This window comes from Syzygium oleosum, unplaced genomic scaffold, assembly GCF_021117445.2.
Source record: "Syzygium oleosum isolate NSW1041296 unplaced genomic scaffold, Sole_v2.1 Sole_v2.58, whole genome shotgun sequence".
In the NCBI taxonomy this organism is placed as follows: domain Eukaryota; kingdom Viridiplantae; phylum Streptophyta; class Magnoliopsida; order Myrtales; family Myrtaceae; genus Syzygium; species Syzygium oleosum.
The window spans coordinates 968,686-983,178 of record NW_026607542.1 but is presented as its reverse complement, the minus strand read 5'-3'; the positions used below and the strand labels follow the sequence as shown (position 1 = coordinate 983,178).

General features: G+C 40.0%; 1 protein-coding gene across 9 annotated transcripts; it reads right to left on the bottom strand.

Annotated features, from left to right (window-relative positions):
• Positions 1-7,204: 7,204 nt before the first annotated feature.
• Positions 7,205-10,584, bottom strand: LOC115689991 (urease accessory protein D-like). Of its 9 annotated transcripts, none has more exons than XM_056307688.1 (8): positions 10,414-10,584; positions 10,252-10,317; positions 9,935-10,009; positions 9,742-9,801; positions 9,294-9,527; positions 8,930-9,012; positions 8,635-8,803; positions 7,205-7,565 (listed from the first exon to the last, which is right to left on the bottom strand). In XM_056307688.1, the coding sequence occupies exons 1-8, from the start codon at positions 10,543-10,545 to the stop codon at positions 7,452-7,454; spliced, it is 933 nt and encodes a 310-aa protein (XP_056163663.1). In that variant the 5' UTR covers positions 10,546-10,584; the 3' UTR covers positions 7,205-7,451. The 9 variants fall into 9 exon arrangements, with proteins under 9 accessions (XP_056163663.1, XP_030472068.2, XP_056163668.1 ...); XM_030616208.2 differs by having other exon boundaries at positions 9,742-9,786; XM_056307693.1 differs by having other exon boundaries at positions 9,294-9,443; positions 9,742-9,786.
• Between the last annotated feature and the right edge of the window lie 3,909 nt (positions 10,585-14,493).

Below are 14,493 nucleotides of genomic sequence, written 5' to 3'. Positions count from 1 at the left end.
CGATCGTTCGGTTCAAGTTCGGGACTGGTTGGCCACGTGCACTCTCGGACGTGCGGAATCACCCGCAATCCGATTGTACATCGTTGGCCTTGGCCAAACCAAATCCGTCACTTTTCCTAAGATCGGCCCACGTTGGCCCAAAATATTCCCTCATCGTTTCTCGTGATCGGTGCCCGAGTCACGATCGGATCCCTGGTCCACGTACCATTTTCCCAGTTAGCCATACCCTATTGATTAGTATCCCGAGAGTGATCAGCTTCGGGTAAGACTTACTAAAATGAAATGCGAAATAATGTTAATTTTATTGATCCCGGAATTACATCGAAATTCGGGCTGTTACAGCAGTTGTCTAATGGGAAGGAAAAGATGATAGGAGGAAAACATTTGTCTGTTGGAGGTAAATCAGCAAGAAGAGCTCCATCCAATCACATTTTCAGAACCTATGCAATGCAGGGAACTTACCCTGTATCCTGAGGAGGTGCAAAGGAAGAAGTTTATGGACCCCATGGTCAGTCCATTGTTTCTTGATGAAACGTGGTTCTTGGCCAAGTAATAACGGAATCCTTGGGTCAATTTGATTTGGACTATTTTGGACCCAACCCAATTATATTCGACTCATCAATTTGACGGCCCTAGTAAAAAAAAAGGATAAATGTACCGGAAGTCTTAAAAATTATCACAAAAGTGCAATTAAATTTTAAAACTTTCAAAAAGTGTAATCAAGTCGCTAAACTTGTCACGAAAGTGTAATCGAAACCTCAAATCATCAAAAGGTGCAATCAAGTTTTAAAACGTGTCGATAAAGTATAATCAAGTCTTAAAACTTTCAAAAAGTGCAATTAATAAAAGGACTTGATTGAACCAATTGGATACGTTTTAGTACTTGATTGCATTTTTTGAAAGTTTGAGGACTCCATTGCAATGCAATTAATGAAAGAACTTAATTAAATCAATTTAACAAGTTTTAGCACTTGATTGCACTTTTTGAAAGTTTGAGGACTCGATTGCACTTTTATGACAAGTTTTAAGGTTTAATTCCACTTTTTGACAAGTTTTAGGATTTTTAACATACTTATACCTAAAAAATAACTTAAAGTTGAATTACATAGGGTCTTAATGGGTATTTTGGAGAACCCATCATGGACCCACTTGTGCCCACATCCAAGAAGGCCCATAGCTCAGGCTTCAAAGTAATTGCGTTTTCGACTGGCCGATGGGGAAGCGATTTCAAGCCACGTGGAGTAAGAGAAAAGGCTTTGATGTAATGTCCCAACTATTAGATGATTTATTTTTGGATTTGGGTTGTCAATGCAAAATCCATATCAAGTTACTATTTATTATATTTGGTTGTTAAATAAATGAATCAGGCATTTTTATTTTAATTTAAAAATAAATCCTGATTATTGGCACGATTTTTTCATGAAAATAGAAATTCTTTATTTTCTCATGTGGTGTTTTTTCATGTTTAATTTGTTTTTTCTATTGAGTTTTTTTTTCATTATACTATTTTTCATATTTAAGGAAAAACTGCTGAAAATTAGAGTGTAAGTCGGATATGGATCGCTAAATTTTATATTGCATATAAATTGTAGCAAGCGAAGTGTAAAAGTTATCGAGCCTTCACTTCTCATTTGTTTTTGGGAAAATGACACAAATTGTTTTTAAACTTTGGTCCAGTGTGCAATGTAGTTCCCGAACTTTTAATTTATTTAATGTGATTCCTAAATTATTATCTAATGTACAATGTGTGGTCCTTGAATTTTCACTTTATTCAATGTGGCGACTAAATTTTTGTTACGTGTTTAACTTAATCCCTAAACTATATAAAATTGTCCAATGTTGTCCTGAACTTAAACTAATTGAAGGACAACACTAAACATTTTTAAATAGTTTGGGAATAAAATTGAACATGTACCAAAATTTCATGGATCATATTGAATAAATTGAAAGTTCGGGATCATATTGCATATTGGGTTGAAGTTCAGGGATCATATTAAACAAATTAAAACTTCAAGGTCCATGTCACGCCCCGCACCCTACGAGCTTGCAACATCCTGCTCCAGTTGTTAAGTATGCGACTTTCCAGGACTCGTCGCCGACCCGATATAAGCGAACTAAAGAGTAATACATGCGGAAGCAACTCGAACACTCCATTCAACATTCAATTAAACGGAATATTAAAGAGACAAATGAAACAGAACAACAAACCACTTTATAAACATAACGTTACTTACAACAGCACTACATACAAGCCTTACTAGAGGCCTTTACTTCAAACCACACACATCAAAAAGGGTCGGGTGGTTAGGTTAGCCTAACTTCTCTACCAAAAGATGTACACAATGGACGGAAGCACTACACCTATCAGTCACCCCCATGATGCCCAGGCAGCGTCTCTAAATCGGACTCGATGTACTCAAGCAAACCCGGATCAGCCATGTCGTCGGATGGCTCGGGTTCGGATTCAACAAGCTCCGACTCGGGGTTAGACTCCATAGGCTCCGACTCGGGATCCGAATCTTCAGGGGACTAGTGTCCGGACTAGTGACAACTATGTCTGGTGGCATGATCTCCATGGGGTCCCACTCTTCTACTCCGTCGTTGGGAGGACCATCAAACCCGTGTAGTGGACCAAACAATGCATCTCCATCCCGATAAAACCAAGCTAAAAAGGTGTGGGGTTTCCAAGCGGCCTCGTCCTCGTCTACCCAAATTGTACTGGCATGCCTAACATACACCCTATCTTCACCTACCGGAAACTCCGTCAACATATGGTCCATATCCATTTGGATCCCAAAACGTTGTGGAGGACCATTGAGGTTCATGGTCGGGGGTCTGAAAGGTTTGGGGAAAATAACAATAAGAATAAATCTCAATAAGTAAACTTCCTAAGTCTCGCTTAGGGTAACACGTACCTCTGGATCACCCTAATCATGCAATCCTATCTATCATGGTAACTCAATAGCAAAACTTTTCCTTGGCACAACCAACTTGCAATTCATAATATATGTTCCAATGAATACCCAAAGGTATCACCATACCACGCGTACTCACCAAACACAAACAAATTATGGCATTGCATAAACATTCATATCGACAATTAATAATCCAGACATATTCAAATATCACTCTTGAACACAAAGCATTCCCCAAAGCAAATAACATTCGTAGTTGTCCAGAGATTATTAACGACCCCTCGGGCCACACCAAACCCCCGCTAGTCTTCCGGTCTAGCCGGGCATCGCCCCGCTACTTCGGGCGGGGCAACGTTGGGGATCGAACACCCTCCGGCAAGTCGGGTACCCAACGGCATTTCAATAAAAAGCATCGATCCGGCCTCCACCGCGATCAGCAACGTCTAGAACCCCCACCTAGACGGCATCGAAACACCCACTGAGCATCGTCTAGAACTTCTGCCTAGACGGAACTTGTCATGGCCATGCACGCAAACTTACTCATTGCCAATTTTTATCTTTCTTAATTAGCCAATGCAGAGTGTTTATGACGTGCATTTTTCCTACGAACGAACATGTCATGAATCGCACTCATAACCATATCAAACATCATTATCTAATCACAATTCGCCACGATACACCAAGATTAGCCATGATTAACCACACGATCCATTATCAAGCCACAAGATCAATCTTCAAGCATAAGATCCACCATTGATCATCTAATTGGCCACATGATTGTCATCACAACCACACGATCAAACGTTAATCCCTTAATCAGCCATGATTAAACTAATTAACCACATGATCATCAATCACAACCACACGATCCACATTAATTACACAATCGGCCACACGATTAGCATTTGCACCACATGATCAAACAATTAGGACATGATCAATCATTCTAAGCCACACGATTAACTATGATCACATGATCAGCCAATCCAAATCACATGATCAACTTATTGAACCACATGATCAACAATCCAACACATGATCAGCCATGATCAAACCATTCTAGCCACACGATTAACTATGATCACATAATCAGCCAATTCAAACCACATGATCAACTTATTGAATCACATGATCAACAATCCAACACATGATTAGCCATGATCAAACTATTCTAGCCATATGATTATTTATTAGCATAAGATCAATCAATCTAAGCCACAGATTACCCCAAACACATGATCAGCCACATAAGCCACATGATTAACATTAAACCACATGATTAACCACTAATAAGCCATACACTAATCAGCTCAAGATCAGCCCAAAATTAGCCACTAATTAGCCCAAAATTAACCACTAATCAGCCCCTAAACTAATCCATTAGTCACCCATCAACCTAATCAAGATTTAGGAAGTTACTTACCACTAATCCTAAGCCAAAAGTGTCACTAAACCAGCAGCTAATGGTCCCGTCATGTAGCAGCTACCTCGGCCACGACGGACGGCAAACGGCGAACAGTGGTGACGGCGGCTGGTCACGTCTTGAACGGCGTCTAGGGGTGGTGGTTCACGTGTGGAGGAGCTGGTGGTGGCGTGAGGGTGGTAGTTGGTCGATGATGGTGGTGGATGGTGGCTTGGCCGAACAAAAAGGGAGAGTGAGAGAGTGAGTGAATAAAGTGAAGTGGTTGATCTGAAAATGATGGAGGAGAGAGAGAATGGCTGAACAACATCATCCAAATGAAGGGTTGAGATCATCCTTTGGTCCCCCAAGTCAAGATCCAAAGGCTAGGGTTGCTTCTTGAAAATGTTTATAGAAAGGGCAATTAAGAAAATAACCAAAGCAAAAGGGGCAATTCTGTCCAAGAAATTCGTTCACACTAGGGGTTACAAAGACCAACATGCCCTTCCACTCAACCAAGAAGTCGTGTAACACTAAGGGGTGAAAGGGTCTTTTCCAAATTCCGAGCCAAATTTCACATTTTTTAAGAATTTCCGAGCAAATCGATAACTAAGCGAGCTTAATGAGGCAACGTCCAATATAATAGTTTTGATATCCTTGAAAGTTTGATGCCCAAGTTCGAATTCCAATTCATGGCCAAAATCGATCAATTGCGACTTTAGTATATCTCAAACTAACAAGCGGCTTTTAGGAGTTACGCATATTCAACCCGTGGTTGATGTGATATCAAGCCACGTTTAAATTTACTCAAACCATGGTGACCTCGATTGTTATGTAATTGCGAGAGTCAATCACTAGTTTCGAAGGACACGATCGTTAGAAATTGGTTTAGGAATGTTCGTAAGTACAATGGCCAAACAGAATCACCTACCATCCAATTGTATAACATTAGCAAATCATTCCATAATCATCCTTGGATCAGTCTATATTAACCCAAAATATCCCCTCGTCAATCCTTACGGTCGAAGTGTCAATTCATGGTCAAGTTCTTAGGTCGTGCGTACTTAATTCCTAACTAGCCATTCCCTAACGGTTAGTCTTCTCATGAGTGATCAATTCAGAGTGAGATTTAACTGGAAGTGCATCGATGAGATAATCATTTCATAAATCCCGAAAATAGGTCGAAATTCAGAATGCCACAGTCCACGTTTTACATTGGATCAAAATTTAAGGGCCATTTGTGTGATTATCCTTTTTGTTCCTTGCACAATTTATCGCGAACCCCCAATCTGTGGGACTCTGACGAATTCGACTGAATAGCGACTAGCGAGCAAGCTCTGGAAACTGAACACCAAAATCGCATGTCGGTGCAAGAGCCATCATCTTCGTCGCCATCGAAGGGAACGAAACGGCGACGGGACAAAGAGGATGCGACGGCGGCAGTGGTGGCTGATGACGCTGAAACCGCCACATCCGGTGAGCCACAATCTCCCCAATATGGCACTTTCAACCTTTTTTTACCTATTAAAAGCATTTTGTGTTTTAAAAATCCAAGAATCACGTAATGGAAATTTGATATTTATGATTGTCTGAGGCATGCAACATGCAAGTACCATCCTCAAGAATACTTTCCGCCCTACAGTGAGTGGAGAAGGAAAAACACAATTATTTTTCAGGTAGACCTCTCAACGTCTTAACTCATATTTGATGGGCTGGGTTGTTATATAAGTTGGTTATATTCAGTAATATGACCCAACTCTATGGGTCATAAATGGGTTTAGATCCAACTCTATAGGTCATAAATATATGTTAAATGGGTTCTCAACTTATTTAGACTTAACCCACCTCTATGATTCTCTGTTGGCTCTTTCTCGCCCTCACTCGATCTCGCACTCGCTCACTCTGTGCTTTCATCTTAATTTAGACATGAGTTTTTTTTTTCTTAATTGGGTTAAATATAGAAGTATTTTAACGATATAAATCGGGTCGAGTATTGGTTACTAGATTTTTATTGCACGGAAATGAGTTAAAACGGGTTAAATAACTCAATTTGAGTCGAACCATTTTTTATTCGATCTCTCTGTTTGACAGGTCTTGAGATTTCAATGGACATTCCAAATAGTTTGCCCTTGACTATTTACAAAACGGGAACTAAATTGTAAGAATGCAGTAGAGAGGGAAAGCAGAGGAAATATTTCCTAAACAATACTAGTGCGCACAACTATAAACTAGATCATTTGAATCTAGACAAAAATGTCTTGAAATACATTTTTAAAAGTATGTGTCAGCTTGAAAAGAAAAAACACTCATAATTTGAAAATTTTATCTCTTTTGGTTTGATACTAAAAAAACAATATATGAAGATAAAATATCTTAAAGTAATTTTATTAAATAATATATATTATTCTGAATATATGAATGATCAGAATCCATTTAGTTTAATGATAAAGTAAGCCGAGAAATATTACTCATAATGTCAATAACATAAACTTAAACTATTTGAAATATAATTGATGATATAAAACTACATATAATTATGGTTGAACAGTGCCAATAAATCATATATTTATAGCATTTACCCGATCAGTCCGTTTTTTAGCATTCATCATATTATAACCATTGGAAGAAGCTAACATATTGTTATTCCACTTTTACCCAGTTGGGTAATGCGCTTCCACTTTTGTTCTCATCGATGAGAAGGAGCTGCTTTCATTTCGTCTTGTTTAACTTGCAAGCTGAATCGCAAACTTACAGTTCAATCAACGCAAAATACATTGAGTTTCACCTATCCAATCATGTCCAGACGAACGTCAGTGAATGGTACCCGGCAACCGGGACTAGTGGCAATTGGCAAGTGTTCTCCATGTTCAGCGATGACGATGATGGTAAATGTATCGAAACGGGAACTCGGAAAAATTAACAAATTTTGAACTGTCAACACACAATTTCTATGGAGCTGGGATATGCTTCTTGATGTTGAGCCGGGATATACAAGAACAGCAACAATCAAAACCTCTGTCACCAAGACAGCAACCTTTTTGACACATACCTAAATAAAGAACGTTGGTCAACCTTTTTGACAACTTTGCGTGCGGACCAGAAAAGGCTGGGTGAGAGCTCCTGTTACCCGCAATTCTTCAAGAGTAAGGCAACACCCCCAGCAATGCCTCCAAGCCAGCTAATTGATGCTTCAGGAATTGATAAACTGATTCGGTTGTCAAGGAAGCTATTCGAACAATGATCCCTCCTCCCTGTATAAAAAGTATCATCAGGCTTTAAACATTAATTATCAAAGGCACCTTGAAAAAACATCTAAGCTAGTGGTGTCTGTGTCTACAAATTTGGTTCACACTTGTTGCTTTTACCATACGATATCAAAGCAACTAACTGGGAAATGATCGAGCCACCAAGACATTGACACAGTTTTACTTGTTTTTTTTTTTTTTTTTTATAACCGAGGTGTCCGTGCGGCCGGCGAGCTAGGGCTCAAACCAGCGGTGATGCCCGACTAGTCCTCGAGGGGGGCTAGCGCAGCATCCCACCGCCACGACCCCCCACTTAAATCACCGATGGGCGAGTTTGAACCCAGGACCTCTCGTGAAAGGAAATGAGCGCAAACCAACGCGGCCACCGATGAATGACACAGTTTTACTTGTTAAGGACCAGTAAAGGCAACAAAAACCATTATAACTTGGCTATAAAAGATAAAGACGGTAAAGAATAACCTGTACAAAAAGCTTATTAATTCTCTTGGACTAATGACTTAAAAGCGGAAGTAAGAACTGAAAACTGAACAAGCTGACGATTTAAATATCTCAGACAAGATACTGAAAAGCAAGATGAGCAACTAAAACAAATATTATATGTCAATCAAACCAACTGAGACAGCATTGCAGAATGCAGCTCGCCAGGGTGACATCTATAATCTTTTCTGGAAGTTCAGGCTCAAGACACCCGCTCAAGGGTTCAATGATCACATACCTAATGCCAAGCTTTTATAATCTCAAAAATCGATTTCAGGAAAACAGCAAGAACCTCATATTATTTTAGTGCAGAACTACATTACTTTTTTCAAATGCGGGAAATAGAAAAGGAAATTCCCTTCTTCAGTGGTCTATAATGACCAATATGTAAAATAAAAATTCATTGAAAGGTTTGCACAATGGTTCAGGTTTCAAAAGCGTTAGGTTACTGTCAGGAACGATTTTGAAAAACTTGGGTCCAAAACAACCTAACAAATGGATTAGCAGTTTATAGTTCCCAAAACCTTATCCCATGAAGCACCCTGATTTTGTGTTCGTCGATTAAAAAAAAGGGTACCTTATGGCCAAAGGCACTGCAAGACGCTATTAAGGATGGTTTTTTGGCAAAATCACGTGTATTGGAAGTTATCTGGCAATCCCATCGAACAGGAGAACCTTGTAGTTGCTCGGCCATCATCCTCTTTACATCTTCTTGAACTTGGCCTTGAATATGCCTCAACATTGGCCTGCAAAGAAGCAAACGTTCATTGGTATATATGGACATAAGTTTCTCGTGCAGTCAATAACCCTGATATCAGCAGTACAACTGAAAAGACTGTGCAATGGGAACTTCGAAAGCCCGCTATATTTACCCTAAAAGTACAACCATTGCAATGACTTGATAATCCTGCATGCGTTCTGCCAGAGGAACAATACTTCCCTGCTCTAGCAATACCTGTTCAAATATTTGATTAGTCAAATGAAGTCACAGAAGAGCAATCTTCATAAGCGTAAGCCGAAAAGGGAGGTCGTAAACTCATATTGCTTCTTTCTCAACCTATCCATAACACAAATTGCAATTATTGGAACATCATTCATTGGAATTCACATGTTTCTATCCTCCTTTTTATTTTTGCATTCTCACAGGATAGGGCCAAAAGTATTAGAAACAGAGGGTACTCTTAATACTAAAATTCTGAAACAGATCCTAAACTATGGAAAAAACAAAACCATTACCGTGTCGAGAAATAAAGGCTGCTCACCCTCTAAGAAAATGTTGTTGGTGCTCTTATAAAGCGTGAAATCCCATTTTTCTCCGCTTTCATGCCGTCCGCTTGTAATCCAGTCGACTAGGACCAAGTTTGAATCCGAACGCACCCTAAAAACCTGCTTTTGGAAGTACCTCGCAGTGGAAAAACAAGTCACTGGATCCGGAATGAGAACCAACATGGAGTCGCTCCCAATTTCTGCCTACTGCATTGCAATAATATAGCCGCACTGTCACATAGGAATGTAATTCCATTTGAAAGTTACACTTAATTTAACAAATTCACCGTGACTTCAGCTAACAAAAAAAGAGGATAAAATCGTACTGCCATGCAACAACTGGGAAACCAAGATAGTAATAACAAGAAAGCCTCAAAAAAGGAGCACGGAATACCAAAAAGCGCGAAATCATAATTACCTCAAGGTACTGTTCAGAGCATTTTGATCCCAGAGACTTATAAACCTGCAACACCCTTAACTTTCAAGCATCAGAAGCAAATTCACATCACCGAAATCCACAGAGACTGCACTACTAAATCCTAAAGCTGCATAGCTTGCAGATTCCAGCAACATATATTATTGCCAAACCAACAGAAGCTGGAAGAACCAACCTTAGTGGAAGATTGAGTTGTTAAGACAGCTGTGCAACCATCTCCAATCTCAAGCTTACAAGAAATAGCATCTCCCTAAATCAACAACAGATCAATTCCCATTAAACATGCAGTTCTGAACCATTTCCCCTCCATCGAATATTCATCATGAGACCGCCACACGGACCCATAGAAAAAACACCAAACACGACACGACCCAACAAGACTAACTCGAACCTCACACTAACCAACATGCCTTCACACATTTCTAGTAAAGAATTGAAATTCTTGAATTGCCAATTCAAAAATATTATGAAAGATGGGAAGTGAAAACGCACGGAGATGATGCCACCGCCATAGGCGAGAGCATAAATCCAAACGGCATCGACCCGCGAAGGACCCACCTGGAGAAACAAGCGATTCAGTCTTGAATTTGGCGGATAGAAGAAAGAAATGAAAAGGGCATGAACAAGACCGAGGAAAAAACAAGACTGAGCAACCTTGCGAGGGATGATGAACTTGAGGGGATACTTGGAGAATGATTTGGTGACTGTCGACTTGCCCCTCACTTTCTCTATCACTATCTTCCCCGTTTCCATTACCTCCTCCTCCTCCTCCTCCTCCTTGTTCATACCCTCCCACTTCCCCAGACGAAGTGAAAGTGAAGCAGAGATCCAACATATCAAGTGGGTATCGATGCGTTTGACTTTTGTTATTTAATTTAGGGAAAAACACAAACCCCAACTTTCTTCTATACATCATTCGACTTTTTTTGTGGCAAAAATCCCGAACTTTCCTTTTTGTAACACATTTACCCCAATGTATTTAGTCCATGAGCATTTTCGTCTTTTTTGCTTTTTTTTGTTTTTCTTTTTTTTCCTTTCCGCGAGGGGGCCCTCGCCGGCCGAGCGAGGGCGGCCCTCGCCCGACTCAAGCGAGGTCGACCCTCGCTCGACGCCGGCGAGGGTCGACCTCGCTGAGCCGGGCGAGGGCGGCCTCGCTCGCCCGAGCGAGGGCGAACCTCTCCGACGCCGGCGAGGTCGCCTCGCTTGGGCGAGCGAGGCGGCCTCGCCCGAGCTCGAGCGAGGGCGAACCTCGCCGACGCCGGCGAGGGCCGCCTCGCCGGATCTCGGCGAGGGCCGCCCTCGCTCGGCGCGGCGAGGCCCCCTCGCCGGATCTCGCGATGGGCGATCCTCACGGATCCGGCGAGGCCCCCTTCACGGAAAGGAAAAAAAAAAAAAAAAAAAAAAAAAGCAAAAAGACGAAAATGCCCATGGACTAAATACATTGTAAATGTGTCACAAAAAGCAAAGTTCGGGGTTTTTGGTGTCACAAAAAAAGTTCGGGGTAAATGTGTCACAGATGGCAAAGTTTGGGGTTTTTGGTGGTTTTTTCCCTTTAATTTATCAAAAGTGCAGAGATCCTCATTGTTATTCAATTTTGGGCTCATTATTCTTTTTATAAGAAAAATTATCTAAAAAATCCTAGATTTATTACATTTTTGTCGATTGAATTCCAAATATTTCAATTTTATCAATTGAGTCATAAACCATTTCATTTCTTGCTAATTGATTGGCTGAAAATTGCTGACGTGGACGCTGGCTTGGACAATTTTTAGTAATTGTTTAATATTTTACGATTTTATTTTTATTTTTCCTTTTTTTTCTTTTTCATTTTTTTTTCATTTTTTTCTCCCCTTAAACCTCCGCTAGCTAGTCGCCGGGCCTCAACAACCGACCAGAGGTGAGGGCTGTGGAGGTCGCCCTCGCCCTCGCCCTCGCTGGCCATTGGCGAGGGCAAGCCTCGTCGGCCCTCTGGCGAGGCTACTGGGCAAGGCTCGACCTCGCCGGCCCGGCTATGGCAAGCTTCACCATGGCTGGGCAAGGTCGGCCTCACCGGCCCTCACCTTTGGCCGACTGCCGAAACCGAACGACCGGCTAGAGGAAGAAATAGAGAAAAAGAAAGGAAAAAAAAAGAAAAAGGAAAAAAAGAAAAAAGAATAGAAAATAAAAATAATTTTTTTTGAAAAATATTAAACTACTATTAAAAATTGTCTATATCAGCGCCACGTAGGCCAGCCAGCGTCCATGTCAGCAATTTCCGGCTAAAATTAGCTCAATTAGCAAGAAGTGAAAAAGATTTAGGACTCAATTGATAAAATTAGAAAGTTTATTACTGAATTGATAAATATGTAATAGGTTTATGACTTTTTGGATAATTTTCCCTTGATAAATGTCCCTACTAATGCTAATGAGCAAGACTGTTTCCCTTCTTTCAAAGGACTTTTGCTTCTACCGAAAAGAAAAAAAGTTGATTCACTATGCATGACAAACACTTGCGAAAGATTTTATACGTGATAATATCATATAGAACAGGAAATAACACATAATTTTAGAAGGGTCATGTTTTTTAAAAATAATTCTAGAGATACTAAGATAGATCAATTTGTAAAATGACATGCCAAACTGTAATTGGTTATTTAAATTTATGGGCTCATTGAACCATCCAACATAAAAACTTAGCGAAAAGGATACTACAAGTGTCAAAAGTTGTGTAAGGCGCTCACTTTGGTGCCAAAAATTTCCGCCAGTTCACTTAAGTGCCAAATCGAAAAAAAAATAATCACTTAAGTGTCACCGGCGAGAAATTCCAACTAAATTGATTACGTGGCTTTTATAATTAAAAAAAATTGACGTGCCGTATTTTTAAAACGTAGTCCACGTGAACATCATAAACGATGTCGTTTTTCCGTCCTACGTGGCTCGAACAAAAGAAATGACGTCGCATAGCCTTTAGCCAAAACGACATCGCACAAGATGGATCAAAATTGGGGCGCTGAGTTCCTGTTACTACATACGAACTACTCTCCTTGTTGACTGACCGTTGCTCGCTCACTTGCCCGCTGTCGCTCACTCGCCTGCCGTCTCTATAACTCTCACTTGCTCAGGTTTGTCATATTCTCTACCATACTCAATTGGATGGAAAATTTAGGACTCTGACGACAAAATTAGGGCACAGAGGGCAAAATTAGGGCTCGGTCCAGACGCAAAAAGGGTTTTTCATGCTAGAGAAGGAATCGTGAAATAGGGAAGTTATGATTGTGGGGACCTCTCCTTGTTTAATCAATTCAATGCTATTGTGAGGACTGAATTGATTAAATCAACTTCATTGGTTTCTTTCCACAAAACTACAACCGCGGAGTTAATTCTTTAATCAATTAGTTACGATTGTGGGGACCTACATGTGAAGTTGTTGTCCTTTATACTATGTGGTCCCAAAAGACTAATGACTTTAGGAACTTTTGCTATAACAGTCAACTATGAGTTTGGAACAGCAAAGAATCCTTGACTCATGGCAGAAGCTCAATAGTATAACCCCTATTGGAAGGTGTTTTACAAAGAATGGAGTGAAGAACTATTGGATGAGGAAATCATCCTTGAGACCCCAAACCCGTCTACTCAGATTGTGCCTTTCACAAGAAGTACTGAGGCTAACATGCAGGATGCTAGCAGCAAAGAGCAAGTCTAATGGGAAGGAAAAGATAACAGGGGAAGACAGTTGTCAGTTGGAATGTAAATCAGCAAGAAGAGCTCCATTCAATCACGATTTTCAGAACCTATGCAGTGCAGGGAACTTACCCTATATCCTGAGGAGGTGCAAAGGAAGAAATTTAAAGAGCGTAAATTTCCTGCAAGGAAAACACAGGAGATATTATCCTTATGTACCCTAAGTGGTAGTCCCGCTGGTTCTAGACGAAACGCGGTTCTTGGACACGAGTGTCCAAATGATAACGGAATCCTTGGGTCAATCCGACCCACCAATTTGGCGACACCAGTAGAAAAAACTCAAAGTTAAATTAGACAGGTCTTAATGGGTTTTTTGGAGAACCCATCGTGGACCCACTATTTATGCCCACAACCAAGAAGGCCCATAGCTCATGCTTTAAAGTAATTGCGTTTTCGACTGGCTGATGGGGAAGCGATTTCAAGCCACATGGAGTAACAGAAAAGGCTTTGATGTAATATCCCAACTATTAGATGATTTATTTTTGGATTTGGGTTGTTAATGCTAAATCCATATCAAGTTACTATTTATTATATTCGGCTGTTAAATAAATGAATCAGGCATCTTTATTTTAATTTAAAAATAAATCCTGATTATTGGCACGATTTTTTCATGAAAATAGAAATTCTTTATTTTCTCATGTGGTGTTTTTTCATGTTTAATTTGTTTTTTCTATTGAGTTTTTTTTCATTATACTATTTTTCATATTTAAGGAAAAATTGCTGAAAATTAGAGTGCAAGTCGGATATGGATCGCTAAATTTTATATTGCATATAAATTGATCAATTTAGATCGGATTATTTATTGACCCGACCAACCGTTTGACGAGTATAGACTATAGGGACCAAAGTGTAAAAGTTCTCTAGCAAAACCGAGACTAATGTGCAATTTTACCATAGAACCGAGCCTTCACTTCTCATTTGTTTTCGAGAAAATGTCACTAATTGTCAAACTTTTAATTTATTTAATGTGATCCCTCAATTATTGCTTAATATATAATGTAATCTTTGAACTTT

Bases quoted from the DNA above. Each gene is read 5' to 3' on its own strand.
- LOC115689991 (XM_056307686.1), bottom strand. From the start codon at position 10,545: ATGAACAAGGAGGAGGAGGAGGAGGAGGAGGTAATGGAAACGGGGAAG. The intron at 9,802-9,934 runs GTTGGTTCTTCC...GATGCTTGAAAG, and splicing joins CAACTCAATCTTCCACTAAG to TTAAGGGTGTTGCAGGTTTA. The intron at 9,013-9,293 runs GTAATGGTTTTG...ATATTTGAACAG, and splicing joins AGCCTTTATTTCTCGACACG to GTATTGCTAGAGCAGGGAAG.